The following is a 27,721-nucleotide window of genomic DNA, read 5'->3' as shown; positions in this document are numbered from 1 at the left end:
GTCAACAGATCTGGGTTTGATCCATCACCGTTCTTTAGCCCACTCTGTCACCCCAGTTCAGACATGGCCATATGCAAATCAGCCTGACCCTGTGCCTCATGGGAACAGTCCAGCCCGAACTGCCAAGCCATGCCTTCCCTGGACTGGAAACAAGCTTCCTAGGACCGGTTTCAGGGTATGCTCAGACGTGAGTCCCTTGCTCACTTTGCCACTGGATTCAAGCAAGCCTGGCTGAAGACGGCTGAAATGCCAGAAACCGGTCCTAGGAAGCTTGTTTCCGGTCCAGGGAAGGCATGGCTTGGCAGTTCGGGCTGGACTGTTCCCTTTGGTTTTTGCTGTATGACACATAAGGCATTGCATCACAAAACCCCGAGGTACCTAGCTGAGAAACTAGTGCCATCGGGTGGTAACAGATCTACCAGGAGTTCTGATAATCTTCTACTTAAACCTCAACGTTTCTCCAAGAAGAAAACTTACAATCGTACCTTCTCAGGAATGGCTCCCAGGATTTGGAACGCCTTACCCCCAGAAACGAGACTTAATCCGTCCGCTGCTTTATTAAAAAAAGAAGTGAAATCAATTCTCATGTCCAAATTTATTTGAACTTTTCTTGTACACTCTTATAGATATGTGCTAATCACTAATAGTTACCAGTACTGTTGTCACACAAGTCTGTATATTTATATGTATATGTCATTCACCTATATTTGCCCTGTAAAGCGCTCCGATACCCGCAAGGGTCTTGTTCGCACTATACAAAACACTCAAAATAAAAATAAATAAATTGCGCCCCCCCCCCTAAAGCAAGTCATTGTAACGACTGGTGTGCAGAACGATTGCGTGCTAAAGACGCATTTGTTCTGTTGTCGGCGCTTTGAAGGCACATCGTGATTCCGGTTTCATCTTAAAGTACATTTCCTGTTTTAAAGTTGTGCCTGAGACAAAGCTTGTGCTGTCGCTAGCGAGACATTTTGTTTCCTTGGAGGGACATACAGCCCATCCATTGCTTAGCTTCATGGTCACAATCTTTTCCTTGCTCCTCTTCGATCAGCGCGTACAGGCTTGACTTTCTCTTCTTGTGTTTGTCCCTGCCATGAAGCATGGCCCAAGAAATGCTCCCTTGCCCAGTTTCCTTCCACTACTCGAGCTTTGGGAGCTAATTTTATCTTCGTGTGAAAGCACTCCATAAGAGTGCATTTGCTTGCTCCCGCTGTCTATCCTGCAGTTTTACCCTCAGCACCTGCAGTGTTGCTTGCCCCTTCCACCCTCCTCCAGCTGTCTGTCATGTTGCCTGCCCCCTCTTGCCCTTCTCCTACTGTCTGGCGTGTTGCTTGTCCCCTCCCACTGTCTGTGGTGTAGTTTGCCCACCACCCGATGTGAATCATGTGGCTTGCTCCAGTCCTCCTCAGTCTGTCCGATATGTTCCTAACCCTTAGGGATCTTCTCTCACTGTCTGTGTTGGCCTGACCCCCACCAAAACAAAAAGGCATTATGAGGTCACCAGCGCTGGCCGTGCCATTAAACTTTTTTTCTAACTTTATTTATTTTTTACTTAAGCTGTGGTGGGCGGCCATATTTTTTCTGTCCCCTTTCCACCCTCCATATTTTTGCTTGCCCCTTACCCTCCTGTTCTGTCCCACTTTGTAGCTATCCTCCTTCCACTGCACGAAAAAAATATATTGACAGAGCCAAATAGCTTTTGCATACACGAGAGCTATTCGACTTTGCCAGTGTTTTTATCACCATGTTGTACAGTAGTGCGGCTGCTGCGCAGTATGTTTGAAAGTAAAAAATAAAAAAGCGCCATTACGTGGCTAGAGTGGACCGGTTCATGTTGCTTTTTTTTACATTCATCCATGCTGCACAGCAGCCGCACTGCTGTACAACATGGCTAAAATAAAAACTGGCAAAGCCAATTGCTCTTGCATATGCAACACCTATTGGCTTTGCCAATGCAGGGTTTTGTATCGGGTCGTAGTTATGAGTGTGAGAGCTACAGCTTGCACAGTTTACACTGACTTGACCCCCTGAGGCACTTTTAAAGCACACAGGGTATATACACCATCCGGGGACCATCCAGAGGTACACTGGTAAGCAACCAGGGCAGAAGTTATTAAAGTTGAGCAAAAAAGTCTGTAACCTGTGCCCAGTCCTGCAGAACACTAAATTTTTCTCAAATCAATTCTTAGCAAATGAGTCAAAACTGTAATTTGGAGCAAAACCAGTCAGTTTTCTTTGTTTTTCAAAAATATATATTTTTCAAACATATGACAAACAATCTTTTTCCATCTGAGCAGCCATGCCACCACCACTCCACATGCAATTCCTCGTAGATGTAAATTCGATCATCATTATGCACAGTGGTCCAATGCCTGTGTCCAGAATAACTTCTAGCCATGGAAATCATGTCCACCCAACCCCTCTAATCATGTGGGTGTCATACTCCTGGCTACCCCTGGAGGGCCTCGGGTGTCTTAGTTAGCTTACCAAGCATGTCTCCCATTATCAATAAATCTTCTACCACCCGATTGTTCCATCGGGTATGTCTTACATGCTGTTCAGTGATCACCCTTTTCAAAGAGGTCTGCAACCCAATGTATGATCTCTGGGGCACTTGCCGACACTCAGTATATCGTGACGTGTAGTTGCGCTCGGCTAATGTCAAACCCAGTGCTGTCATTCGGGTCAGCATTTTAGAGTTCTTGTGTCGTAGTAGAATCCCTACAAGGCATACCTTGTCAGCACTTTCCTACTCCAGTCCCACTATGGGTTTTACCCGCTACATTACTTCTGTCCCGAATTCCATCAATCGTGGACAAGCCCACGTCATGTGCAAAAAGTCAGCTGCACGGGTTTTGCAATGCGGGCATGTCATCTGAGCAGTCATTTTTTTTTTAAGAACAACAAGCAATGGCAAAGTCAATAGGTCTTGCTTATGTGAGAACTATTGACTTTGTAAAGATGATTTAGCCATGTTGTAAAGCAGTGTGGCTGCTGTACAACATGGCTAAAAGTTTGTGGCATAAAGTGGAATGTCGCAGATTGGAGTAGAGTGTCACAGAGTGGTCAGACTGGCGCAGAGCGTAATGTTCCAGAGCAGAGTGTCACATAGCGGAGGAGAGTGTCGCATAGCGGAGGAGAGTGTCACAAAGCGGAGGAGAGTGTCGCAGAGCGGAGGAGAGTGTCGCAGAGCGGAGGAGAGTGTCGCAGAGCGGAGGAGAGTGTCATGGAGTGGAGGTTTGTGGAGTAGAGTGGAGGTTTGTGGAGTAGAGTGGAGGTTTGTGGAGTAGAGTGGAGGTTTGTGGAGTAGAGTGGAGGTTTGTGGAGTAGAGTGGAGGTTTGTGGAGTAGAGTGGAGGTTTGTGGAGTAGAGTGGAGGTTTGTGGAGTAGAGTGGAGGTTTGTGGAGTAGAGTGGAGGTTTGTGGAGTAGAGTGGAGGTTTGTGGAGTAGAGTGGAGGTTTGTGGAGTAGAGTGGAGGTTTGTGGAGTAGAGTGGAGGTTTGTGGAGTAGAGTGGAGGTTTGTGGAGTAGAGTGGAGGTTTGTGGAGTAGAGTGGAGGTTTGTGGAGTAGAGTGGAGGTTTGTGGAGTAGAGTGGAGGTTTGTGGAGTAGAGTGGAGGTTTGTGGAGTAGAGTGGAGGTTTGTGGAGTAGAGTGGAGGTTTGTGGAGTAGAGTGGAGGTTTGTGGAGTAGAGTGGAGGTTTGTGGAGTAGAGTGGAGGTTTGTGGAGTAGAGTGGAGGTTTGTGGAGTAGAGTGGAGGTTTGTGGAGTAGAGTGGAGGTTTGTGGAGTAGAGTGGAGGTTTGTGGAGTAGAGTGGAGGTTTGTGGAGTAGAGTGGAGGTTTGTGGAGTAGAGTGGAGGTTTGTGGAGTAGAGTGGAGGTTTGTGGAGTAGAGTGGAGGTTTGTGGAGTAGAGTGGAGGTTTGTGGAGTAGAGTGGAGGTTTGTGGAGTAGAGTGGAGGTTTGTGGAGTAGAGTGGAGGTTTGTGGAGTAGAGTGGAGGTTTGTGGAGTAGAGTGGAGGTTTGTGGAGTAGAGTGGAGGTTTGTGGAGTAGAGTGGAGGTTTGTGGAGTAGAGTGGAGGTTTGTGGAGTAGAGTGGAGGTTTGTGGAGTAGAGTGGAGGTTTGTGGAGTAGAGTGGAGGTTTGTGGAGTAGAGTGGAGGTTTGTGGAGTAGAGTGGAGGTTTGTGGAGTAGAGTGGAGGTTTGTGGAGTAGAGTGGAGGTTTGTGGAGTAGAGTGGAGGTTTGTGGAGTAGAGTGGAGGTTTGTGGAGTAGAGTGGAGGTTTGTGGAGTAGAGTGGAGGTGAGGTGAGGGGCGGAGAGGCGAGGGACACAGAGGGCGAGGGACACAGAGGGCGAGGGACACAGGGGGCGAGGGACACAGAGGGCGAGGGACACAGAGGGCGAGGGACACAGAGGGCAAGGGACACAGAGGGCGAGGGACACAGAGGGCGAGGGACACAGAGGGCGAGGGACACAGAGGGCGAGGGACACAGAGGGCGAGGGACACAGAGGGCGAGGGACACAGAGGGCGAGGGACACAGAGGGCGAGGGACACAGAGGGCGAGGGACACAGAGGGCGAGGGACACAGAGGGCGAGGGACACAGAGGGCGAGGGACACAGAGGGCGAGGGACACAGAGGGCGAGGGACACAGAGGGCGAGGGACACAGAGGGCGAGGGACACAGAGGGCGAGGGACACAGAGGGCGAGGGACACAGAGGGCGAGGGACACAGAGGGGGAGGGACACAGAGGGGGAGGGGGGAGGGACACAGAGGGGGAGGGACAGAGGGGGAGGGACAGAGGGGGAGGGACACAGAGGGGGAGGGACACAGAGGGGGAGGGACACAGAGGGGGAGGGACACAGAGGGGGAGGGACACAGAGGGGGAGGGACACAGAGGGGGAGGGACACAGAGGGGGAGGGACACAGAGGGGGAGGGACACAGAGGGGGAGGGACACAGAGGGGGAGGGACACAGAGGGGGAGGGACACAGAGGGGGAGGGACACAGAGGGGGAGGGACACAGAGGGGAGGGGTGGGATGTAGAGTAGAATAAATTGTCAGAGTGTAGTGGCATAGAGTTGAGTACAGTCAAGTGGTGCAGAGTCAAGTAGATTGTCACCGTGGAGTGGTTTAAAGTGTTGTAGGGTGGATTGGCACAGAATGCTGTACAGTGGAGTAAAGTAGAGTGGCATAGAGTGGAGAGGCGCAGAGTGGAGGGCCGGAGGAGTGCAGAGTGGAGCGGCCTAGGGGTGCAGAGTGGAGGGACACAGAATGGAAGGGCGTAGGGGCACAGAATGGAATGGCATAGGGGCACAACTGGAATGGCATTGTGCGCAAAATGAAAGGGTGTAGGGGCGCAGAAGGGCGTGGGGCGCAGAAGGGAAGGGTGTAGAGGCGCAGAAGGGAAGGGCGTAGGGACGCAGAAGGGAAGGGCGTAGGGGCACAGAATGGAAGGGCGTAGGGGCGCAGAATAGAAGGGCGTAGAGGTGCAGAGTGGAGTAGGGACGCAGAGTGGAGTAAATTAACAGAGTGGCATAGAGTAGAGCGGAGGAGAGTGGAGTAAAGTGGTGTGGAGTGTAATAGAGTAGAGCGTCGTAGAGTGGAGCGTCGTAGAGCGGCCTAGGGTGAAGTGGCACAGAGTGACCTAGAGTGAAGTGGCACAGAGTGACCTAGAGTGAAGTGGCACAGAGTGGCCTGGAGGGAAGTGGCACAGCGTGGCCTGGAGGGAAGTGGCACAGAGTGGCCTGGAGTGACGTGGCACAGAGTTGAGTGGAGGGTGGGGAGTGGAGGTCCATGCTGTGGAGTAGAATGTCAATGAGTGAAGCAGAATGTCGTTGATTCAAGTATTGTAGAGTTGACTAGAGTGACGTTAGAGTGGAGTGGCGTTAGAGTGGAGGAGTTTAAAGTGGAGGGGCTTAAAGTGGAGGGGCTTAGAGTGTTGTAAAGTGGTGTAGAGTGGAGTGGCGTAGAGTGAAGTCTGCATGGTGTGGTAGTGCACTGCTATTATAGACAACACATTTTCATTTGAAATTACTATTACATTTGCACATACAGCTTTACTGATAAAACTATACAACGCACAAACGATAATGTGTGGAAATGGCATCACGTAGTGTACCAATTTGTTTTGATTGTATTAAAATAATTGTTTCCACCATCTTTCAAATGATAAAAAGTGCGTCATTTGTGCTTTCCTAATTCTGATATATTAGGAAGAATTTGCACAATTCATTTACAGATATTTTAATGTTGTTGCGTACTAGAAAAAAACATTTTCTTTCCCAGTACCTGGCAAAATTGTCACATAAATCCTTGCACTTTGAAGTCAGAGAAACAAAAGTAAACACCAGACTACCTCAAAAGACAGAGCCTGACATTTGACCTCTGTCTTTAAACGCACAGCAAATGTGACAAGATGAGAATAAAATGTTAAGGCCTGTTTACAGAAAGGGAGTACAGTTGACGAATACAAGGAGAGATAGTGAACAAGCGTTGCCCACGGGAAGGACGAAGACATGCTGCACAGCCCAAAAAAAAAAATCCTAAAAAAAAATAAAGCCAGCATATAGAAAGCCAGAAAAAGTGAGTTACAAACCACACAGCCAATGGTAAGCAATGGTTAGTATGCATCCCCAGGGAAGCTTTCAGGATGCCCACAAGAAGTATTTTCGCAACCAGGCAGCTGCTCTGTCTGACAGGCTTCGACCTTAAACTATAAGGCGTGGTTAACATGGCAGGGTATGGCAGATGTAGCATTAGAAATTGTAATAGTACTTAGATTAAGACAAACAGACAACTCGCTAGGAAGGGAGGTGGCATAGAGCTAAACAACTGTAATGCTAACTGCAGGAAATGTTTCTCTGCGCTTGGCCATGAATACCAGCGTGTTGAAATGAGACACGCTTTATAAGAGGTGGTTTCCCAAACGTGGAGCTTAAAAACGATTACAGCAAGAATAAACAAAAAGAAGTCACGCCGTGCAGCGTGTATACCCTCGAGCAAAATGAGCCACCGACGCAGAGCTGGTTTCTGGTGCCTTCTCTTTTTATGTGCTCTTTCAGTAGGCGTTTGCCCGAGGCTGACTAGCTTGTACCAACAGGAAGTCACCCAGTTTACGCAGATAAAAAGCCAGCGCCTGGCACAACAAAAACATTTATGGGCGCCTCTGGGAGGTAACAAAGTCATGCCATTGTGCCCATAATGAAGCCTGTGGTCACGTGACGGCACCACAGCATGATCAACAAGTCTATTAAAAAATGCCATTCCAATTATAGTGCGCAGAATTAGTTATTCACTTGGGGGTTTTTCTGCATCGCAGTTGGGATTCCAAGATTTCTGCCTATTGCCAATTATAGTAATGCGCGTCACTCGGACGCATACTCGTATGAACAGCTGGGAATTCGTCGATGAAGGTTCACCACAGCACAACATTCCCGCTGTCCGAGGGCCCGCCTCCTCTTACCCTTCACCACAACACCACGGACACTTTATCTGTCACACACCACGTGGAAGACATAACATTCGCATAAATGCAATAGCTTCGCCGCCGCCCGGCTTTTCCTGGAGCAGGGGCCTGCAAAGGGTCGGCAGGGATGGAATGCATTTAATTCGAAATGTGGATTATCAGGAAGGTGTTTACATGTATTTTTCAAAGGGTTTGACTTCTAATACCTAGTTAACAGAAGGGGTATTTTTTTCTGAGGGCAACGATTATAAGGTGAATGAATGCGTTCAAAGGCAATCAAATACCGTTCTCACATTGTGATAACTAAGCGTTCTCGCAAAAAAAAACATTTTATTTTCGGAATTCGGAAAGCCTGCTTTGTCTGCTGTCAAGATGTCTGGCTTCCCCAACATGCTTCCTTTCTCCTTTAGTCAATGGACACCGAAGTGGAAATGAGGGAAGAGAAACTTCCACCGAGTGAAATCACTTTAGACATCATAGCCCGATCTTCAAACTCAGTTTTGCGTGCCGTTTGAGTCACTTACAGGCAACCCCCAGAGACGTAATGCTACAGCAGTCACTTTTACACAACACCTGGATCCAACCGCACACATTTTTGCTGCGGTTCGCCCTTGCAGCATGAACGCAGCCTATCCCCAGTGCAGCCAGAGACAGCTCCAAAGAGACATCACAAGAAGAACTGGCTCAGCACTGAAACTGCAGTTCTGAGGGCACCTGCACCCCCATAAAACAGGCAGCGGAGGCTTTAAAAAAAACTCAAAGGTCTGCCCACCTCCCCAAAAAACTTAAATAAATAAAACAGCAGACAGAACTGTGATTGACCCTCTGCAGTGCCTTCTGGAACACCAATTCTGAGAATCTGAGGGACCGCCTTCTAGCCTCTGAACCAGCAGTTGTCTCCAGTCTGTCGCATCCAGCGGCAGCTGCCATCTTTGTACCAACGGGCATCTGGAAAAAAGGCCCCCATACGCAGAGGGACATTGGTAGCAGAACCATCATATGCTGCTTTGTCAAGAGCCACATATAAAATGTGTCCTACCATAAGAGCACTCATCTACATCATTATGGAAACTGCTCTCAACGCAAGAACGCACTGTATAATGTGTATTGCAATGCAGCAATCGTATCTAGAGGGCTTCTGTCTAGAGTAACATGGTGGGTAAAAAATGATGGCCTGGACTGCAGCTCCAAGCGATCACTGGTGGGTGAGATTAATTCAAGCATTCCATCCATTACCTTGGTGTTTGTCACACTTTTGTCCATGTCACTAACAGTAGAAGAAAAAATGAATAGGCGTAGAGATGCGTTTTGATATGTTTAACCAGGGCCGGACTGGCCGTAGCGGCACCGGGCAATCCCCCGGTGCGCCGCACGGGTGGGGGCCGGTTTTGGGCCCCTGGAGCCCGTTTTTGTTACAGGGCCGTTTTTGCAGCATAGCTGCAGAATCGGCTCTGTAACAAAATCGGCCGAAAACCGGCCCTGGCAAAGAGCTCGGCCGCACCCCCAACCCCCGGGGTGGGGGCTGCCGAGCACTTTGTCAGGGCCGGTTTTGGTCCCCAGTCCGGCCCTGTGTTTAACACACAGGAACCCAGGCTGAAGTTGAACAGGAAACTCATGCATTATCAAATAGCTATCAGGCAATGCAGTTTAGATTACAATATCTCACTGGGAGAACACACTAGAAGCTAGGCGTACACAAGGATGAGGGGGAGGCATAGAAGTAAAAAATGTATGCATGTATGTATGTATGCATGCATTCATGTGGTATTTGTATGTTGCGAACCTGTCCAAAAGTCAGCCAAGTGCTGTACAGGGTTAAATGGAAAGGATCAGTCAACTAGTGAGCGAGGAGCAGCTGGCCTCAGAGAGGAGACATGGACTGCAGTTGTGCTGTAATGTACCAAAAGTGAAATTAGTAACTTTTGTAAAATAGTCAAATGAAAAGTCATTAGTGTTGAGAAAAAAGGTAACAAGTGCTAAACCCCAGTAAAGCGCTTTTACACTGCAGCTGTACCCTGCTCAGTCTCTACAGATTTCTCAAAAATAACCCAACAATTATAGTAACTAAATTTTGGATCGCTGCCTCCCTGCCGAAAGTGTTTCCATCCATACCACAACACCATACATTGCCATACTGATGTTCAGGTTATATCTTCCAGCTCTGCAATAACCTTACCACCTTCATCAAAACCCTCCACAGCCTCAAATGCAATCCATTCTGCAATGTTTCCTACTCACTAAACCAACCCACCCATCATCGACCACTACCATCTAATAATTTAGTGAGCATCGGGACAGGCCACAGGGAATATCTGGATGCTCCGATACCCCAGAGGAAATAGCTTGTGTCATTGCTGCCCGGCCGGCAAGGCTCTTGGATCAGACGGGCCTACGCCCGCCTTTTATAAGGAGTATACAGAACTGCTAATTCCGCATCTCATCGAGATGTATCATGGATCACTGTCGGTGGGCCAGCTCCCTCCATCCCTGCACGAAGCCATAATCGTCACGATACTTAAGCCGGATAAACCACCTAAGTTATGCGACACTCACCGCCCCCCTTTCTTTAATAAATATTGATGTCAAGATCTACGCAAAACTCTTAGCCAACCGCCTGCTGCCACTTATGCCCCTAATCACACGCCCGGATCAGTCTGGCTTCATAACCAGATGCGGGACTTCACACAATTTGTGCACCATCTTTGCTGTCATGCAGCACATCCACCCTTCGGTACCAGCAGTGGCGGCCCTGCTTGATGCCACAAAGGCATTTGATACGCTGGAATGGCAGTTTCTTTTTACGATGTTGCCAATATTGGGGTTCAGCGCAGGCTTCATTCAGAATGTGCAGCTCTTGTACTGCCAACCTGTGGCCCGTGTGCAGTTAAATGGGCAAACACCCAAACACTTTGAATGAAGCCATGGCACCAGACAGGGCTGCCCCCTGTCCCCCCTCCTTTTTGCTATCGCCATGGAGCCATTGGCTGCAACACCACCAGGCAGGTTCACCACCCATGGATTGGTGGGATTGATGTATGCGGACGACATCAACCTCTATGTTCAGGAACCAAGCTCCAACCTTGCACCCCTGACACGTTAAGTAATACGCTTCAGAGGAAATTCTGGTATTCAGATTAACTAGGGAAAAAATAAAAATAAAAAATTGATACTTTTCCCCACTCACTGTGGCAGCCGCCCTTTGCCCCAAAGAATATCCATTTTGATGCGCCACTGAGCCTGTCAAATATCTTAGAAAATGGCTAAGCTGAGATGCAGACGAGCTTTGGAGGGCAAACTATGGGAATGCTGTGGGATGGTTTGAGTCGCGCATTCCAAGCTGGACCAGACTGCTGCTGTCCCTTGCCAAACGCATCGCAATATCAAAGATGGTGGTGTTCCCCAAGTTCTTATATTTTTTTGCCAGTATCCTGATGCCCCTCACAATGTGCTTCTTTAAAAGGCTACGATCTAATGTAATCACGATCACATGGGCAGGGCGACAGCCCAGAGTGAGGTACGAGGTGCTGCCACTACCACTGGAAAGCGGTGGCTTCGGGACGCCGGACCTGCAGCTATATGTCCTGAGTGCGCAGGCGAGTTTCCTGCACCATTGGCTATACCCCACTCCATTTCAGACCCGCGTGTTGGTGGAGCTCGATCGGACGTCCCCTTGGCCGCTGACGACAGCCTTGTTTTGAAAATACAAAGCACCCCAAGGCAAAATAGACCCTGTAGAATGCATGCAGTGGGCATGGTATGGACTCCAGCGCAGGTGCTGGGCTCCCGGCCTTACATGCCCCATCAGCTTAACTGGCAGAAAACCCCTTATTCCACTCCACTGCAAGATAAAGGGCCGGTGGGTATGGCCGCCAAGCTGGGATTTAAAACTATTGGAGATCTGTTCTACGGAGGACAGTTTCTTGAGTCACTGTCCGAACCCTCAGTGCCGTAGGCCACAGCGCTGGACACACTGCTGTACTACCAGCTGCGAACGTCCTGCCGGGCTACCTACAACACCTTCCCTGAGCCTCTCCCTCCCTAGCGGCGCTGGAACACTTGTAGGTCACCACATCCCCATGGAAACTAGTAACTAGGTTATACACGATCACAATGAAATCCCCCCAATTGGATGCGTCTCGGGCAAGAGAGGAGTGGGAGCGAAAGCTGGGATGCGAGGTCCCAGAGGACTGGTGGACATACTGCTGCGGGCAAACGGAATGCTTATCCCCCCAATTACAGGCTGCGACTGAGTCCATTTGAATATCTTCACAAGCTATACAGTACACCACTGCAGCTGCACAAAATGGGGCTGTGTGAAACCTCGAATTGCAGCCACTGCTCGGCGGCTGGAGCCATATTTTTTCACTTGGCTTGGGGATGCCCGGAGGTGGCAGAATTCTGGCGAAGGGTGTGTGACACAATTGGCCGCATTACGGGGGCCAACTTACCACCGCACCCTGTGAGATGCCTGTTAGGCTATGTCGAGGAGACACTTGTTGCATACTGCCGGCTAGTGGCGGTGCTGCTCTTCCAGGCGAAGCGCAGGGTTGCAATGCATTGGGGCCACAGGCCTGCGCCCACACACGCGGCATGGTTATCGGACGCTGCCTACTGTCAGGAGCAACTCAACACATATTGGGAACTTAACTTATGCCAGTGAGATCCAGACCATTAGATATCGGGAACCCCTTACCGCATACCTCAGAGACAGAGCGGCCAACGCCATAGATGGGTCAGAGTAGGCTGCATAAGAATGCAGATGGCGGGGTGGCGGAGTAGAGGGGGGCATTGCGAAGAACTGTCTTGAATTGCAATGCTATACGATTACAGGGACTGGGGTGTTGCTTGGGTTGCCTCTTCGTATTGATATGCCTGCTATCTTGTATTGATGATCCAATTGGGCTGTTGAACTTGTACTGTAACCTCTTGTTTGGTATGCAATAAAGTTTTGTTGAGAAAAAAAATAATCTAGTGAGCAGGTACTCATGAGTACTCCCCAGCTCCAACTGCAACTCAAAAATCAGTGTCAGTTCCTGCACCATGAACGGATGGAGGTTAGAGCTTCAAATTTAAAAACAGTCACCCTGGCTAAGTCTCACTGTAGCACCACAACCACTACATTGTGCCTAACCTCTTCACCAATATTCTTACATTGGTCTTAAAGTATCATACGTTGGAGTACCTAAAAGGAGGTTACGGTTGGAAGCGGCCCTTTTTGCAGGATTACCCCAAACTTTTTTGCCTCCCACTTTTTGCTGTATCTTTTTGTTGGCTTTAGGACTCTGAGCACTTTACCACTGCTAACCAGTGCTAAAGTGCATGTGCTTCTTCTCTAAACGTGTGTAAATCGGGGTACACCTGATTGACATATTTTACTTACTTGTAAGTCCCTTGTAAGGTGGTATACCATATACCCAGGGCTTGTAAGTTTAAAGCCACCAAAGGGTGAGCACTGGTTATCCTAGGAATGTATCTAGCTTAACATGACTAGAGTGGCGGATTCTGCCTGGCTTGGATGCCTACACTGGCCAACCAGAAACTCCATTTCCATCAGTTGCCATCACCAATGGTAAAATAAACCTCTTTAAAGTAAAATAAAAATTACTCTGCAAAAGAAATATGGATCCTTATCCGAGCCAAAATGGTCCAAAAGAATACTATGGACTAAGCAACATTAATAAAAAAAAACAAAGCTCAATGAAAAAGAACCTCACCCTTCCTTGAATTCTTATACCACAAATAAAAACAAAAAAATAATAAGATGGGGGAGCTGATGCATGCCAATATACTCACCCAAATCAGAACCATGAAGCTATTAAAGCTGCAATTTTATATAATTTCACATTATTGAAAAAAAAGGGTTGATCATGGAAAAAATAACTTCAGGACAGTGAAAGAAGAACAAGTTGACTGAAAAGAAGCACGTATCATACTTGGGAAATGGAATACCAGATTTCCCTGATCCAGAAGTCAAAAACAAATCTGGAGAATAGACACACAAGAAACAATGTAGGACTATCACTTCCAGGAGAGTCTTGAAAAAGTAAAAATATCTTAACGGCAACAAAACAGCCTATAAAACTGCTAACCTGACTTACTTGCACGTACATTCAATGCATCTAGCGCCTAGTGCTGAAACCAGACATTCAACTAACTCTAAACAAAGATGAATCATTGTCATGCATTTTCTGAAATTTACTTAAACCACTTTGGTCTTGCAAGCTAATAAATGAATTGAAATATTTTATGAGCTAATCAACAAACGTATAGTGTCCCAAGTTGACGGCAGCTCAAATCAAGATACAAGATGCATCTTTAGGTATATAAATATCAGAGACAGCATTATCAATATCTCAAAGTGAAAAATAACCCAAGGAGACACAATTAGGATGCTTTATGTTATGAACTAGAAGAAATTCGGAATTTTGTGGAATCTCTCACGTCACAAGCAAGGAATTTACCAACTTGTCCTGGTCACAAATTAAACTCAGTAAACAAAGGTTCAAAATATAATGCCACAGGCAAGGGCATTTATGAAGCCTCTGAAGAATTTCTATTCGGCCTCCAAAAGCTAAATATCCGTCCACCAACGGCATCATAGTTCTGAAATATCTAAACATCCATTGCAAGGTTAGTGGCTCCTCAGTAATGAAGCATCGCGAACAGCTCAAGACGCCACTACACTTCACCCCTTCCTCTAAAGCCACTCTACCTTCCGCCCCCTTATTACAAATGCAACAGCACCTTCCTATTTCTACGCTCTAGCTCGAGCGACCTCTCAAAGCACAACTAAATTAAGATAACTTAACTATTTCAGCAATATGCAAACATATCCTTCCTCAATCCTATTGTCTCCTTGGTCATTGACGATGGGCAGATGTAAAAAATTGCTAAAAAGAATTTTATGGCAGCTAGCCTCGAAAGACAAGAGGGTCAATCACCCCATAAAAAGCAGAACTTTCAGAAATCTTCAAACTGACAACAAGAGACCCAACTTTTTGTCGAAGAACAGATCACACTCGGTGCAAAATGGGTTGGGTATGTTCAGTTTAAAACAAAAATGGGAGGGGTCTCTTCTTATCAAAGACTTTTCTGCAACCATACTCTCAACTCAGAAAACTACAAATGGCACATCATTCCAGCTAGTTATTAAGGTCAGGAGTAACCCATTGACATTCCTCACCATACTCTCAAATCTTGCACAAAATAAAATAATGTATTGCTGAAGCATCTCATGACCGGCTTATATTGAGCAGAAACATCAATACCGATTTTAACCCCTTCACTAACGAATGACGAGGACACAACAAGCACATACTAAAGACTCAGGAATATTATCAAGAACAAAAGTTATCCGACGCCCTGCCAATGGAGAGGGACATACATTTGCCTTCAACTCTAATCCTCAAACACACTCCAGAATGGACTGCTTCGGTATTAAGACCTTCAGTCCATCAGACGTGTTCATTCTACCCTCTGATCACATGTCTGTGTCTATGAACACGGATGCTGGGTGTGCAAACACCAAATCTACAAAACGGAATTCGAACTCTTCTTTATTGGGTCCAAAAGAATTAAAAACTCATATCGTAAAGTTCAACAAAGATTACCTCACCAGGAACGTCAGCACTGAACTCTGCATGCAAACCATATGGGGTGCAAAGAAAGACATGAAAAGAGGCAAAAATATGAATTTCCTAGACCAAGTTAAGAAATCCAAACACAGAACCAGGGCTTTCAACAAAAAGGGTAAAGTTCAAGAGAACAAATTAATTCAGATCAACAATGATTTAGCAGTCTTGTGTTACCATCAGGATTCGTGGCATTAGAAGTTTGCTCTTACATAAAACCCATACATACACTTTGGACATTCCACAGGCTCATCACAGCGTTCACTGTGTCCTTTATTTCACTGTAAAAAAAAAAACCATCATGGTGGCTCTGGCAGACAGAGACATGGAAGATACACAGAGGAAGATGCAGATGCTTTTACAGGAAGCACTACCGGCCGGTCACTTCCAGTGTGCTAGTGGCAGTGAGCACAAGAGAACAGTCAACAACTTCACTTTGCCTGGGAACGGTTCTTTGTTGCTCAGCTTTTCTGTATCCTCATCTTTGTTGTTTCCCTCCTGCACTTTGTAATAGGTTCTTTCCCAGCATTCTACCCTCTGCTGCTTGTGTGCCTCTCCCTCAGTTTCTGTGCAGGCCTCCTCCTGTGTTTAGTCTTCACCTTCGTGCAGGATGACTGGGATTGCTACTGGTAGTCTATGGTATTCTCCCTAGCTTCTTCTAGAGGGAAGGTGGTAAAAAGTATCTCAATTATTTGAGAGATGAATTGTAAAAGATATATACCGGGAATATTCACCACCATTCTCAACTTGAAGGAAGGGGATGTGTCCTTGTCTTACTGCACAGAGGTCACAGGAAGTAGCAGAAAGAACCACAGTGATCACAGCTCATCAGACTTCACTGGTATGAAGAAAAGGAAGGAGTAAGGCAGTAGATCAAATGGGGAAGTTGTCTCTGAAGGCAACTGAGCATATCTCTAGACCCATCATCAGTATGTTTATCAAAGAGGAAATCCTTTAAACGTCTAACTGAATTTGTGAGAAAGAAATTTAAAGTACCTATATGGTCACCCTTTCTGATTGTTTTCTTCTGATTGTGTGTTCATTTGTAATTGCATGGTAAACAGCTACAATGACCACACAAAACTAGAAACAAACAATTTTACATGTCTCATATTACAGTTGCCTCACTAGTACAATAAAGTGTATCCGGCTAAAAATGTCATGTTAAATCCAATCATGACTTAGAAACCATAACATGCTTAACTCCCACACCCCCAAAGGAGGGAACATGGGGATAATGCCATGGGGACATAAAGGGAATCACTCAGTAGAACATCCATCAGTACTTGGTTCTGCCTCCTCTCCTCATGAACAAAATCCTTATCACAGCTACATTGCTAGAGCCCATTGTGATCTGCTTTAATCCAGCTAGTTGCAGAGCTAAAACCTGCACTGAAACAAGTTCGATCATATCACTTTATTACACCCACATCATACTGTTTCTCAGTAAAAATAGTTCTCCTGGATCCAATGCTCCTAAATGACTTCCCTCGCCAATTCATGTCAAAGTTCCTCATGAACATCTCATCCAACAAGACCCGAGAACATCCAACCTCATCAGATTGGGACAAAACACCGGAGAATCGATACCTGTGTACATTTCATCAGTTAACACGGTCCTCACACGGCCCAGTACGGCACTGTATTTCACCAATTCACCACCCTTGATATTCAAACCCTCCATCAAATGAAGAGTTTGAATTTCAAAGATTTTGGACACAATGCAACTGTCCTTCATAGGCAACAATCCCCATGAATTACAGACTGGAGAAATACAATATCCCATCATGGGTAAATGCATTACCTGTAACTTGACCGAAATAATGTTCTCTTCACACATTAATCCTCAGACTGCCGGAGCTACCTCGAAGTTCACCATTTTCTGATGTGATCTTGGGTGTCTATGGGGAACGACAACTGCCTGTATTTTAATGCTAATGATTTTATAAAGCGCTCCGTCAGCCACAGATGGGAATCCTAGCACAATTGGGAGTAAATACAATATAAGCCAAAAAGAACAACTGTACACAGGAGCTGAATTTAAAAATCCAAAGTCAAAAGATTAGTTTTTTAGCCTTCCAGACTGGTTGGCAACCAGGTGGAGATAAATGGAACCAATGTCCCAGGGCCCGGCTGCCAAAAACGAAAAGGAGTGATCACTTAAACAATAGCTTAATCTTCAGTGCCACAAGAAGTTGACAGGACGGTGACCATAAGGAGCGAAAGGCAGAATAATGAATTAACGTATCTGGAGATATATGTGGCCCAAGCAATAAAAGCACAATTAAATAGGCAGAGGGTTTTAAATTTTATACAAAAAGGAAACAACAGCCAGTCTAAGGACATAGGAAAGGGGGGCGAGTGAAGGTGGTGTGAAAGCTACATGGACTGGGGCGTTTTAGATTTGGAAAAATCTAGTAAGTGTATTATACAATAAATTAAATATGAAAACACTGCGCAGCAGCAGATAACAGTAGAGAGCGTCACACAGCTATACGTCATGAAAGAGCAGCGCAGGCCAAAAACCTTGCGCTGATGAGAAAGAGGTGACGAGTTTACTGGAGAACAGAGTCATAGTTAAAGAACTTGAGGGAATTTATGGCCTTAGCACACAGGCACGTATTTTGTGTTTTCAATAGATTGAAAAATGATTAGCCAATATGAGCAGGAGATTGAATTTGCTAAGAACACACGGAATCTGATGAGAGGTTTTAACAGAACAATGATAAAGGCACACACACAAATACACATGCATTCAACACAAATAAATAAGAAATCAACCCAAATACACATTCATTCAAAACTGCAATAAAGGATGTGTAAATAATTAGGGTCATAGGTGACTGTAACAATATTGTCTGACTGTGTATAAAAATAGCTGCCTGTGAAGCAAATTGAGACTGGCCATTTACTTGTGTGAAGAGGGTCGCTCTCCCTGCCGCGACAGCGAAGAGCTGTTTTTACATTGCCAAGAGGAGCCTGTCTTTTTCTTAATTTTTAAGTTACCCTGCCACAAATGGTAGGCCAAGAAAGACAGAGTTACACTAGTCCAAGCAAAACCACCTGGGCTACGGTCTATCGAGCTGAAATTAGAAAAAACTGAGTGATTTTATGAAGTAGAGGAATGTGATGAAAACAAGAAGAAACAGGGAAGAAAAAGAAAGACAATTGTTATTTTTTTTAATGTTTTCTCTCCAAGTCCACTTGAAGAGGAGCAGGAGCAAGATCTGCAGGCCGCCGTTTGGCTGGCTAGATGCTAGGAGAATGACCTATAAACCAATATATCTTTTTTGACAGTATTAATTTTAAGAGAATTGATCTGCATTCAACGGATCACTGGAGTGAAGCAAGAAACAAGGATTGCATGACACGAGACACCATCACTGCCCAGTCAAGACAACCCGCAATCTGTGTGTTAACAGCACGTCATAAAAGTGAGAGCAAATGAATGAATAAACTTGGCCAAAGGGCAAGCAAACATTAAACAATGTGGACTGTGGTCAGAACCCTGTAGAATACAATGAGTAAAGATCTAATAAAACGGGGAGAAAAACAGTTTGAGACCTATGCTGTTGACTTCAGGGTTCTTGGCAATGTCAGGGGGACAAAACTACAAGCCCTTCACTTCTACTGCATTTGCTGCCCTTCACATTAATGGGACCCTGGTCCCACTAGGAACCCACAGGGGTTTTCCAACACTATGGTGGGCACCCACCAGGTCCAAACCTTTTTACGTGTGCCACACTTCCAAGAAGCAGGCTGAGCACCAGCCGTGCCTTACAATGCAGCTCTCCAGTGCTCAGGGTTCCTCTCCAAGCTCTTATCACTTCTCACCAAGTGGTTACAGCAGGCTCCCTTGCCTCGCAACTGCTTAAGCTGAAAAGTTGCAATTGAATCATCTTCTACAGACAGCATCAAGAGGAGGCAATGTTTCTTTTACTCAGTTCATCCCGAAAGCAATTCAATACTCCCTACGGTTCAGGGCTCCACAGAACGTTCCCTCACCACAGCTGTGGGGCAGGCTCATTGACTCGCAACCACACTGTGATACAACTAGTGGACTTGACACAGGGTTAGTGGCAAAACACTTCTTTCAAGGAGTTTGACTGACTACTCCTCCTCCTCCTCCTCCACTTGGTTTTTTTTTCTGAATAGCAAGCCATATGCGGTAAAATCTATAGGAAAAGTGCATTGCACATTGGATCTGGAGATAAACATAACTGCGGCTACTAAGAGTGAGTCATCTAGAGGCACAAGGGCAGCAAAGAGGTCTATCTGGCATAAGGTAATGAAGAAAAAGCCCACCAGAACACCTACTGACTACGAGATCAAGAAAAAGAGGTGTCTTGCAGCAACTTCAACAGGCAGGCCAGAGATCACTGGGGTGGCCAAGTGTAGTCCTACTTTTATAAATACTGACTTAGAAGCTCCACCCAAAACAGAATCATGGTCACCAGATGTTGTGAGGGCTGAATAGAACTTTAGTGATAGGCAATTCATTTCACCCCCCAGGTAGATGGCTCGGAGGGGGTGAGCATAAGATCTGCATAGAGGCATTCACTGTGAAAATTAGCAGAATAAGAAAATTTACAGATAAGAGACCCATTGGATAGGATAATCTGCATTGTTCACTACTAACGGTCTGGCCATTAAATTTTGAAATAGGCCCACACACGCTCGGCAAACAAATCAAAATATATAAAACAATGCTTGGATAGTGAGAACTGTGAAAATGGTGTTCTGTTCAGACTCACTCAAGGAAGACGGAGAGGATATAATCACATGTGAACACGCTATTGACTCATCTCCCAGATATCTCCGTCACACCAATCGAGAGAGCCCACTCTTCTAGAAAGTCTGAATATCAGGCTTTCACTTGGACTAATTTGAGAAATTAGTGTAGTCTAGTAAACCCTCTAATCCACATCTTCTCCCAGAATCCATTCCTAAAGTATGTCTGACTACTCAGTGATCGGTCTGAGTATTTCTGGCATGTTGACTGTTTCCATCCTAAACAGCTGGGGAAAAAAAAGGGCTAACTCCACACTGAATGCCCAGCCTGAACTCATGGGTCACTGAGAATTGTAGGCCTCGATACGGATAGGTGTAGCCCTTAAAGCTGATGGATAGATTGGGAAAATGTCTATTTGCTGGCACTGTTGAGAATAAGGCAGTCCGCTATGCAAGTTAGGCTGCAGTTCATCCAGATAGAGGAAGAGTATGTGTAATCCTTGAAGAACCTGAGGCAGGTTGAGAGATTAAAATTGATGAGGGATCAATAAAGAGTTGGGTCCGAACTGTTGTATATCGTTGACAAGTTTGAATATCTATGTAAAGCTAAAAGCCGCCTCCTTTCAAATTTTCAGTTTACATTTAGGCCTTTTTGTTGAATACTGCACAGAGGCTAAAAAGATGGGTTAACCTTCCTTTCACTATACCAGGCAGAGTCAATATTGTAAAAATGTTAATTCTTCCTGGATATTCTAGTTATACCTTTCAAGAGCAAAAGTGAACTGAACTATATTTTGCACCATTTTGCTTTAACTGTCTGAGGAGTTTCTGACCCAGTTCAACTAAAGGTGTCTGGCAGGATGCTAAATAGCCTAAGCGTCCTGTATCCAAAGGAAGGCCTTGGATAGCAAGACTTCAAACTCTATTTCTGGGCCACAATTAGGGAATGACCAAAACAGGCCATATTTTCATACAAATCATTTTTAGAGTGGCCAGGGTCAGCAGCTGCTAAGCCAGGCATGCCCCTTGGTATCTCTGGCACTGCTTTTCAGGCTCCTAACCTTGGAAGTCGCAAAGGCAGTGCCTTGAACTAAATTTAAACAAGGCTCTCATCAGCCTGGCTTACTTTCTGTAGCCTGTGGGCAAATAGGGCAATTGGCTAAAAAAAAAAAAAAAAACTCATACATTAGTGGGCGTGTGCAACACTAAAAGAAAATATTGCCATCCTACAACCAGATTAGAACAACAATAGTAGTTCTGGGCTGAGGTGTTCCTCAGATTCCTAAGCAGTGTGCAGGTTAAGGCATGAAACACAACTAGCAGCGGGACCACAGCACTGAGTCTTCAAGCAAAAAGTAACTAACTTTCAAAATTATAAATTTATAATTGCTGGCAGAGTGGACCTAGCAGAGCACCGCCAGCTCTCAGGATGTCTGCAAGCATGTGAGGGATGAACAAAATACATCTGCTGTCAGAGGTAGATCAGAAGGGGTAAAAAGACTAGATGGATACACAAAGAACAGAAATGAGAAATAAAAGACTGCAAAGAAACAGACGGATGGACGGAGACACAACAAAGCAGTTCGTTGCCGGCTGGAGTGTGTGGCCAGGTAACACGTGAAGATCTGGAAGGGCTCGTACATCGTTATGAAATGGGACACCATCTCTGGCCTGCCCTACCTAGCGTGCAGAGATTGGGTGGGACCATTAATAGAAGGGGGCACTACTCCTAGAGTTAATATCCTCCCCACCACCTTCTTGGGCTGGATAATGGACGTCTTTAAGACTGCCACCATAAAAGGACACAAAGGGCCACAGTGTTGGAGGCTTTACCAAAGGCAGCATGTAACTGCACAGAGGCAGCCCAACTCTGAGAGGCGGTCTGACATTAAGCATGTCCGAAAGACTCAATGATATTGGACCAATTTCAGGGCAGTGGAGATTTATTTTGCATTCAGTGACTCAATATTGCATTTTTGTGGGAAATTATATTGTTCAGCTTATTTCAAAGTCTTTGAAAGAAATGGTTCGGACAAGAAATGGTCCTGCGTGGGTTTATAGCAGAAATCAAGAACAAAACACACAGGCCAGTCATGTATATTCATGTACATCCAGCAGCATGGATGTATATGTTTCATGCATGCATGATATGGCCCACAAAGGACACTTTCATATAGTCCACGCACTTCTACTCCAAGACCACAGTCTAGAGATTTGCGGCCATGGAAAAATTGTGTTATATGTGCGGTAGGTAGGCTTTGAGCTTTTAACATGATTTTTGTATTTAGGCAAAAGTTGTTTCCCCAGTGAAGAAATGTGGTGTTATCACTTCTATGCACTAGCACCCGCAATGAGCTGGTGCTACTTCTACACCTTGCATAAGCACCGTTGCCCGTTATGCCCACATTTTTATCATATTATGATTACCAGTGATTGTTACCATGGTGTAGCTGAAGGGAGAAATGAGAACAAACCCCAGCACTACCTGCAAGGCTGAGATCAGGCTCACTTCTCTTCCAGCTCCATAATTTTGTCCACCGTGAGGAAGACTCTAACTTGAAATGCATTGATGTGATCAACACACAAAACTCTTGTTTTATGAAATTCTCTAAAAACAACTAGCCTGGTAGAAAGATACATTTGCACTAATGAAAATGGACTGACTGAGACACCAAGTTGTGCATTCTTTACAAACAAATATATTGAATTAAATTAAGCTGTGCCGAAAGCTATTCAAAGAATATACACGTCATAGAAGCAGTGCCCTCTGAGACAACCTGCTATTTAGCCAGACACAACCTTACTGGTTAGTTCACTCATGAACCCTCCCATAAAAACAATCTGAATAATATGAGACGGCAGCATCAAACCGAACACCGATGGATTACATAAGTATTCAGTGTAGTAAGAATGCTAGAGAGATAAAACTATGGTAAATATAAAGTGAGGGGTATGATTCTCCTCAAGGATTACAACAAACTGAAGTACACTTGCTGTAGGGTTTGTAGTTAAAGGATGGGCGATACCTGGGGAGGTTGCACTTGGAACTGGAAGGTGGAGCTACAGGTCAAGATCATATGAAGTCTTATCAAATCCCAGCAATATCATTGTCAGCTGCAAGAGTTCAGCATATGAGCCAAGTTGACTTCCTCTGCACCTGGTATGAATCCTTATTGGCTAACAACAATAGTTAATAACCAAGCGATACTATGTGCATAGTTAACTGCATGGCTATAGGCAGGCTCGTCACTGGTAAGCCTTTGTTTGAGCAAACTCCACCCAGCTCTTCTGAACGGAGTAAGATTACTAAGCAATGAAAAACAAAATGTAAAGGCATCTGTATTGCTCATTCCCCTTCTGAACTGCAGCATGGTTATTTTGTGGGGTTCTGCAGCAGCACCCCCACCCGCGCAACCTTTCTTCCAGTGCCTATGCCGCAGGCGTGCTTCTGTATCGCTGAATGTCACCAATGAGATCTGCTGCTTGAGCCCCAATCACACAGAGAACCCACCCAGGGACTGGGCTTACCCGTGCCATTTCCATAAACTCACCTGTACAATTGGAACAAGCATTGGTAAAGTTATCATTTCCATAAACTCACCTGTACAATTGGCACAAGCATTGGTAAAGCGATCAGGTATTTATTTAACGTGCTAATGTATAAAAAGCTAGCACATTAAAGCAAGACATATGGGAGGCAGTTAGCAGGAGCGGACAGAAAAGGCTACAGTCGTAAAGTAGTCCCTCATGCAGCTGAATGCAAGCACTCGAGCGGACGCAGAAGAGTTCAGCCAAACAGATGACAGCATTTGGAAGGAGATAAGGGTTCTACTGGGCTCAGCCAAGACATATGGACCATATCTCACACCAATGGTTGAAAGAGGCCAGTGAAAGAAAGCCAATGGCTGAATGCGACGGGCCCACAGCTCCCTGTATGTTAATAGATAGCAACGGGTCTGCCTGACGGCTCTGGTTTCAAACAGATCTAAATGTGATGAATGGGAAATGTGAGCTATTTTACCTCCAAACATAACTGCACTAAAGACATGGTGTGGTGTCAGCTACATTGCGTTATATATATTTTTGTTTTCTAAATAAGCAGCGTTTACCTTGTGAATGAACACAAGTTTACGTTTGGTGCTAAATGTGATCTGCCTCCGAGGGAGAAACATTTGTAAAAGAATAGACAGTAAATTGTTTACGCATGTATTAAAACAACAGGCCCTCTTTGGACGAAACATCAACTAGTTGTTATTCTTTTAGAAACTGGAAAAGTGAAACTACAAGGGAGGTGCAAATAAAAGTCGGTTTGAAAAAAAAATGATAAATACATTTTTCACGGCACTGCTAAATCGCGAATATTGTATCCAATAGGTCATAAGTGATATGCCATGAATATTTTAAATCTAGTGCTGGAAATGTGGAGTTCCTTTTCAAGGAACAAAGCGTGCCTTCAAAAACAGAAAAGGCTCTGTCTTAAGACATTGGCAAATCCAACGCATTCTGACCCAACCCATTTAGAACTCTTTGTACGAACTAACAATGCGCCGAGTTCACTTGGAAACTTATGGGCGAAGCAGCATGACTGGGCGCACTCTAGCAACAAAAACTGATCTATTCATAACTGCCGGGTAAAGGTATGCAAGTAAAGTCACACAGAAAGAGGGGGACAGAAATGGTCAACATAGTAAGAAGTCGTAGCATGTACATAAAACGCCACAGAGTACAAACAGAACTACAGGCAAAATGCAGATAGCCACAATTATTTTAGCAAATGGTTACGATGACTGGTGTGAGTTGAAGTGCTACCTGTTTCTGCTTTGCTTTACTTTGTTGTACAACGAATGGCAATACCATACTTGTTCGATACCTACATTCACCCAACCACACCACGAAAGTGATGTTTTAGTTCGAGCCCCTGATGTTTACATTCCGAGTGGAAACGTGTGACGTAACAGACGGTCGCCCCAGCGGTGCAAACACTCCTAGCTTGCAGAGAAGCCAGAGAGATTAGATTCCCCCAACAACCACCAAGCAAGGTAAGCTGGTATCTGCGTCCGGCTTACCGTACTGCACTATATGCAAACACAAGGAAAACCCACAACTATACATAGTTTCAAGAGTTCACAAAAAGTGGGTTAAGGCGCAGAAATCGAAGTTAAAACATAGTCTGAGAAACTGATATGGATTCAGAAGGTAAATTTGGCCATAACAGATTCCACCCATGGTTTACCCGGCATCGACTTTACAAACGTGGACACGTGCACCCGGCCCCTGAACAAAAACTCACTGTTACTGAACCAGCACGCTACACCTACTGGCACGGTCGCATTCCTTGTTACAATGTAATATTTTAAAGTATGCAGAGGCACTCACATCTTCCTTGTAACTATGTAATCTTGTACAAAATGCGGAGGCTGGTGAGCAGTGTGTAACTGTCCCAGTCGAGCTGCCTGCAATAGAACAAGCCAGAAGCACAAACAGAGGGTTTGCATACGCATTTGAATGACAACGACGTTAATCTTGCTAAATTGCTGTGTTGCACACCTTAGAAGACAAGCGCCTTATTCTGGAGCCAGGCGCTTTCAGCTGTTCTCCCCTGCTATTGCTCCAGCACAACTCGTCTACACTTACTTTTGGTTGCAGAGATCAGGTTTTTGCCATCTTTCATCAGGTCTTTAATAAACTTGTTGGTTTTTTCCAGCTCCACCTCGTGAGCTCGTATCCTTTCCCGCAGCCAGGGGCTGTCCAGGTAGCAGTCGCTGAACTCCAGGGGTTGCAACCCCATGTTTAAAAAAAAAAGTTTTAAATCTCCGATTGAGTCCGCGGGGAGAAGAAAACCTTTAAAAGAAGCAGCCGCGGGCAGGCTGCGGCTGACTGCGTCCAGCAAGCGCGTCAGCTCACCTTGAACATTCAACAATAAAACGGGGCAAACACATTAAAGCCAGGGGCGAGGGCAGCCCGCACACACTGGGAGAACTAGCGCAAGCGGTAGCGCCACCAAGCTCCCGCGTAGACTCAGAGACACTGCGCTGCAGAACCAAAGACCCGAACCGCGGCAGCCAGACACCCGGCCGATCCCATCGGCCTCAGCAGGGACATTCCTGCAGCCTCAGTGACACCCCCTCTAGACCCCGCCTCCTTCAGTTGCCCCTCCCCGACAGCCAGCTACTCCAAGCCAACTAAACTGCCCCTCCTAACTGCGAGACACGGATCTGCTATCCCTCCATGCTAGAAACGGCACTCGTGTTTTCCAGCCCTCCTCCGAGCATTTGTTGGTGTCGGGCTTAACTCTGGGAGCATGTAGTGGGGGTGTGGCCAGCCCCGCCTCTCCTCCATGTGTTCGCTGGCCTCTCGTCGTACCCTTCCCTGTCAGGGGTGTAGCCACACCCCCCACATCTCCCGGGAGTTCTTCTGAGGTTTATCCACGCAGCTTTTCCAGTCCTCGTCACCCCTACCGCCCTACCTCCTTAATGAAGCACACGTCACTAAGATAGGGTATGGTTGCAGGAAAGCCCTGCCCGATAACATCACCGGCGCCCACCATATACCCCGTCACAGTAATTCCGTTTAAGCCAGGGAGTGCATTGTTAGTAGTGTTGTACACACCACTACTGAAGCGTTCCTTCCTTCTTAAGGTGCATGCTATAGCTCCAGTTAATTGCAGCGCAATTTAAGGTCACATTCCTCTTTTTTTTTTTTTTTTTTGCAGTTTTATATAGTGCGAGCGCGGCCCGAAGGTATTGGAGCGCTTTACATGAGCACCGCTTACGTTACAATCATTTTTTGGTAGGCACGGGGAGATTAAGTGATTTGCCCAGGATTAGCGGATGTTGAGCCGAAGCCGAGACTCGAAACTGGTTCCCCAGTTCTAAACAGCTCTGACCGTAATGCCGCACCTTCTCAAGAGTACTTTAACATATCTCCGGGACTTGCTAAAATCTACGGTGGCTCCGGCTGCGTATGTTACTGTTTTGTTTAAAAAAAACAAAAACAATTCAAATATGATGCTAAAGATAAAGTTACACACGGTGGTAAAAGTCTTCTACCTCAAAGAGGTACCAGGCTCCGCCCAATTACCCCAGACTGCCCCGCCCTTCTAATCCATGCTCCTTCAACTGTCTGCCCATCCTTCTTTTACACATTAGCCCCGCCCACTTTCATGGGACGTCCTGAGAAAAGGGATGAAGGCTGGGGAGGAGCAGGGATAGGAGGAAGCCCGCCAGGCGGTACCCGGCGTTGTGCGGGCAAGAGGGAGAAGCAGAAGCGGAAGCTTGACTGACCACAATTTTCACAGAGCAGGAGACAGAGAGGACTGTGGAGAGCTACCGCAAGAGTGTCACGGAGGAAGAGGAGACTGGACCAATTAATGACTGCTAATTATTTTCGGAATAAGATAGCCGTGTGCAGGAGACTTAAGTTCTGAAAATTTGACATGGCCGAAGATTTCTTAGCAACGGCAACCCAACCTGGTCGCCCACCCGGACCCCACAAACTTAGAACTCAACCATTTTATGTTTATAGAAGAATTGAGGCCGCAGGTTATTAGTCTGTTTTTCAACTTAGAAGCGATCCTTCAACCACCATTTCCTTAATTATTTGGCGAGCCTGCGACCTCCTCACCATAGCCACAAGCACTGTGCCCTAAATTCAGTGTCAGCTCAGGTGACCTATCACCGTGGATGAACCATCACTCACATTCCAGGCAAGCATCTGCTTCCAGCCCTACCAGGTGACCTTACACTTCTAGTGTGACCCCACATTTCTTTCTGGCAGGCATCTGCTTCCAGCACAACCGGTTGACCTTTCACCTCCGGTTTTACTATTTATTTCATTCAGGGCAAGTGTCTGCTTCCAGCCCATGAATGCATTGGTTCACCCAGGATAGCAATGCAT

At 46.0% G+C, this 27,721-nt stretch overlaps 1 protein-coding gene across 1 annotated transcript in view; it reads right to left on the bottom strand.

The window, feature by feature from the left end:
• The window catches only part of ARHGAP10 (Rho GTPase activating protein 10), a 1,033,471-nt gene extending 1,007,366 nt beyond the window's left edge, over window positions 1–26,105 (bottom strand). Inside the window, exon 1 of the mRNA XM_085641636.1 lies at window positions 25,460–26,105. Coding sequence (XP_085497762.1) covers window positions 25,460–25,613 — 154 coding nt within the window. The 5' untranslated portion in view covers window positions 25,614–26,105. The remainder of the gene's footprint in view (window positions 1–25,459) is intronic.
• Window positions 26,106–27,721: the final 1,616 nt, after the last annotated feature.

This window comes from Triturus cristatus, chromosome 2_2 (assembly GCF_964204655.1).
Source record: "Triturus cristatus chromosome 2_2, aTriCri1.1, whole genome shotgun sequence".
Taxonomy (NCBI): domain Eukaryota; kingdom Metazoa; phylum Chordata; class Amphibia; order Caudata; family Salamandridae; genus Triturus; species Triturus cristatus.
This window is presented reverse-complemented; position numbering and strand designations above follow the sequence as displayed.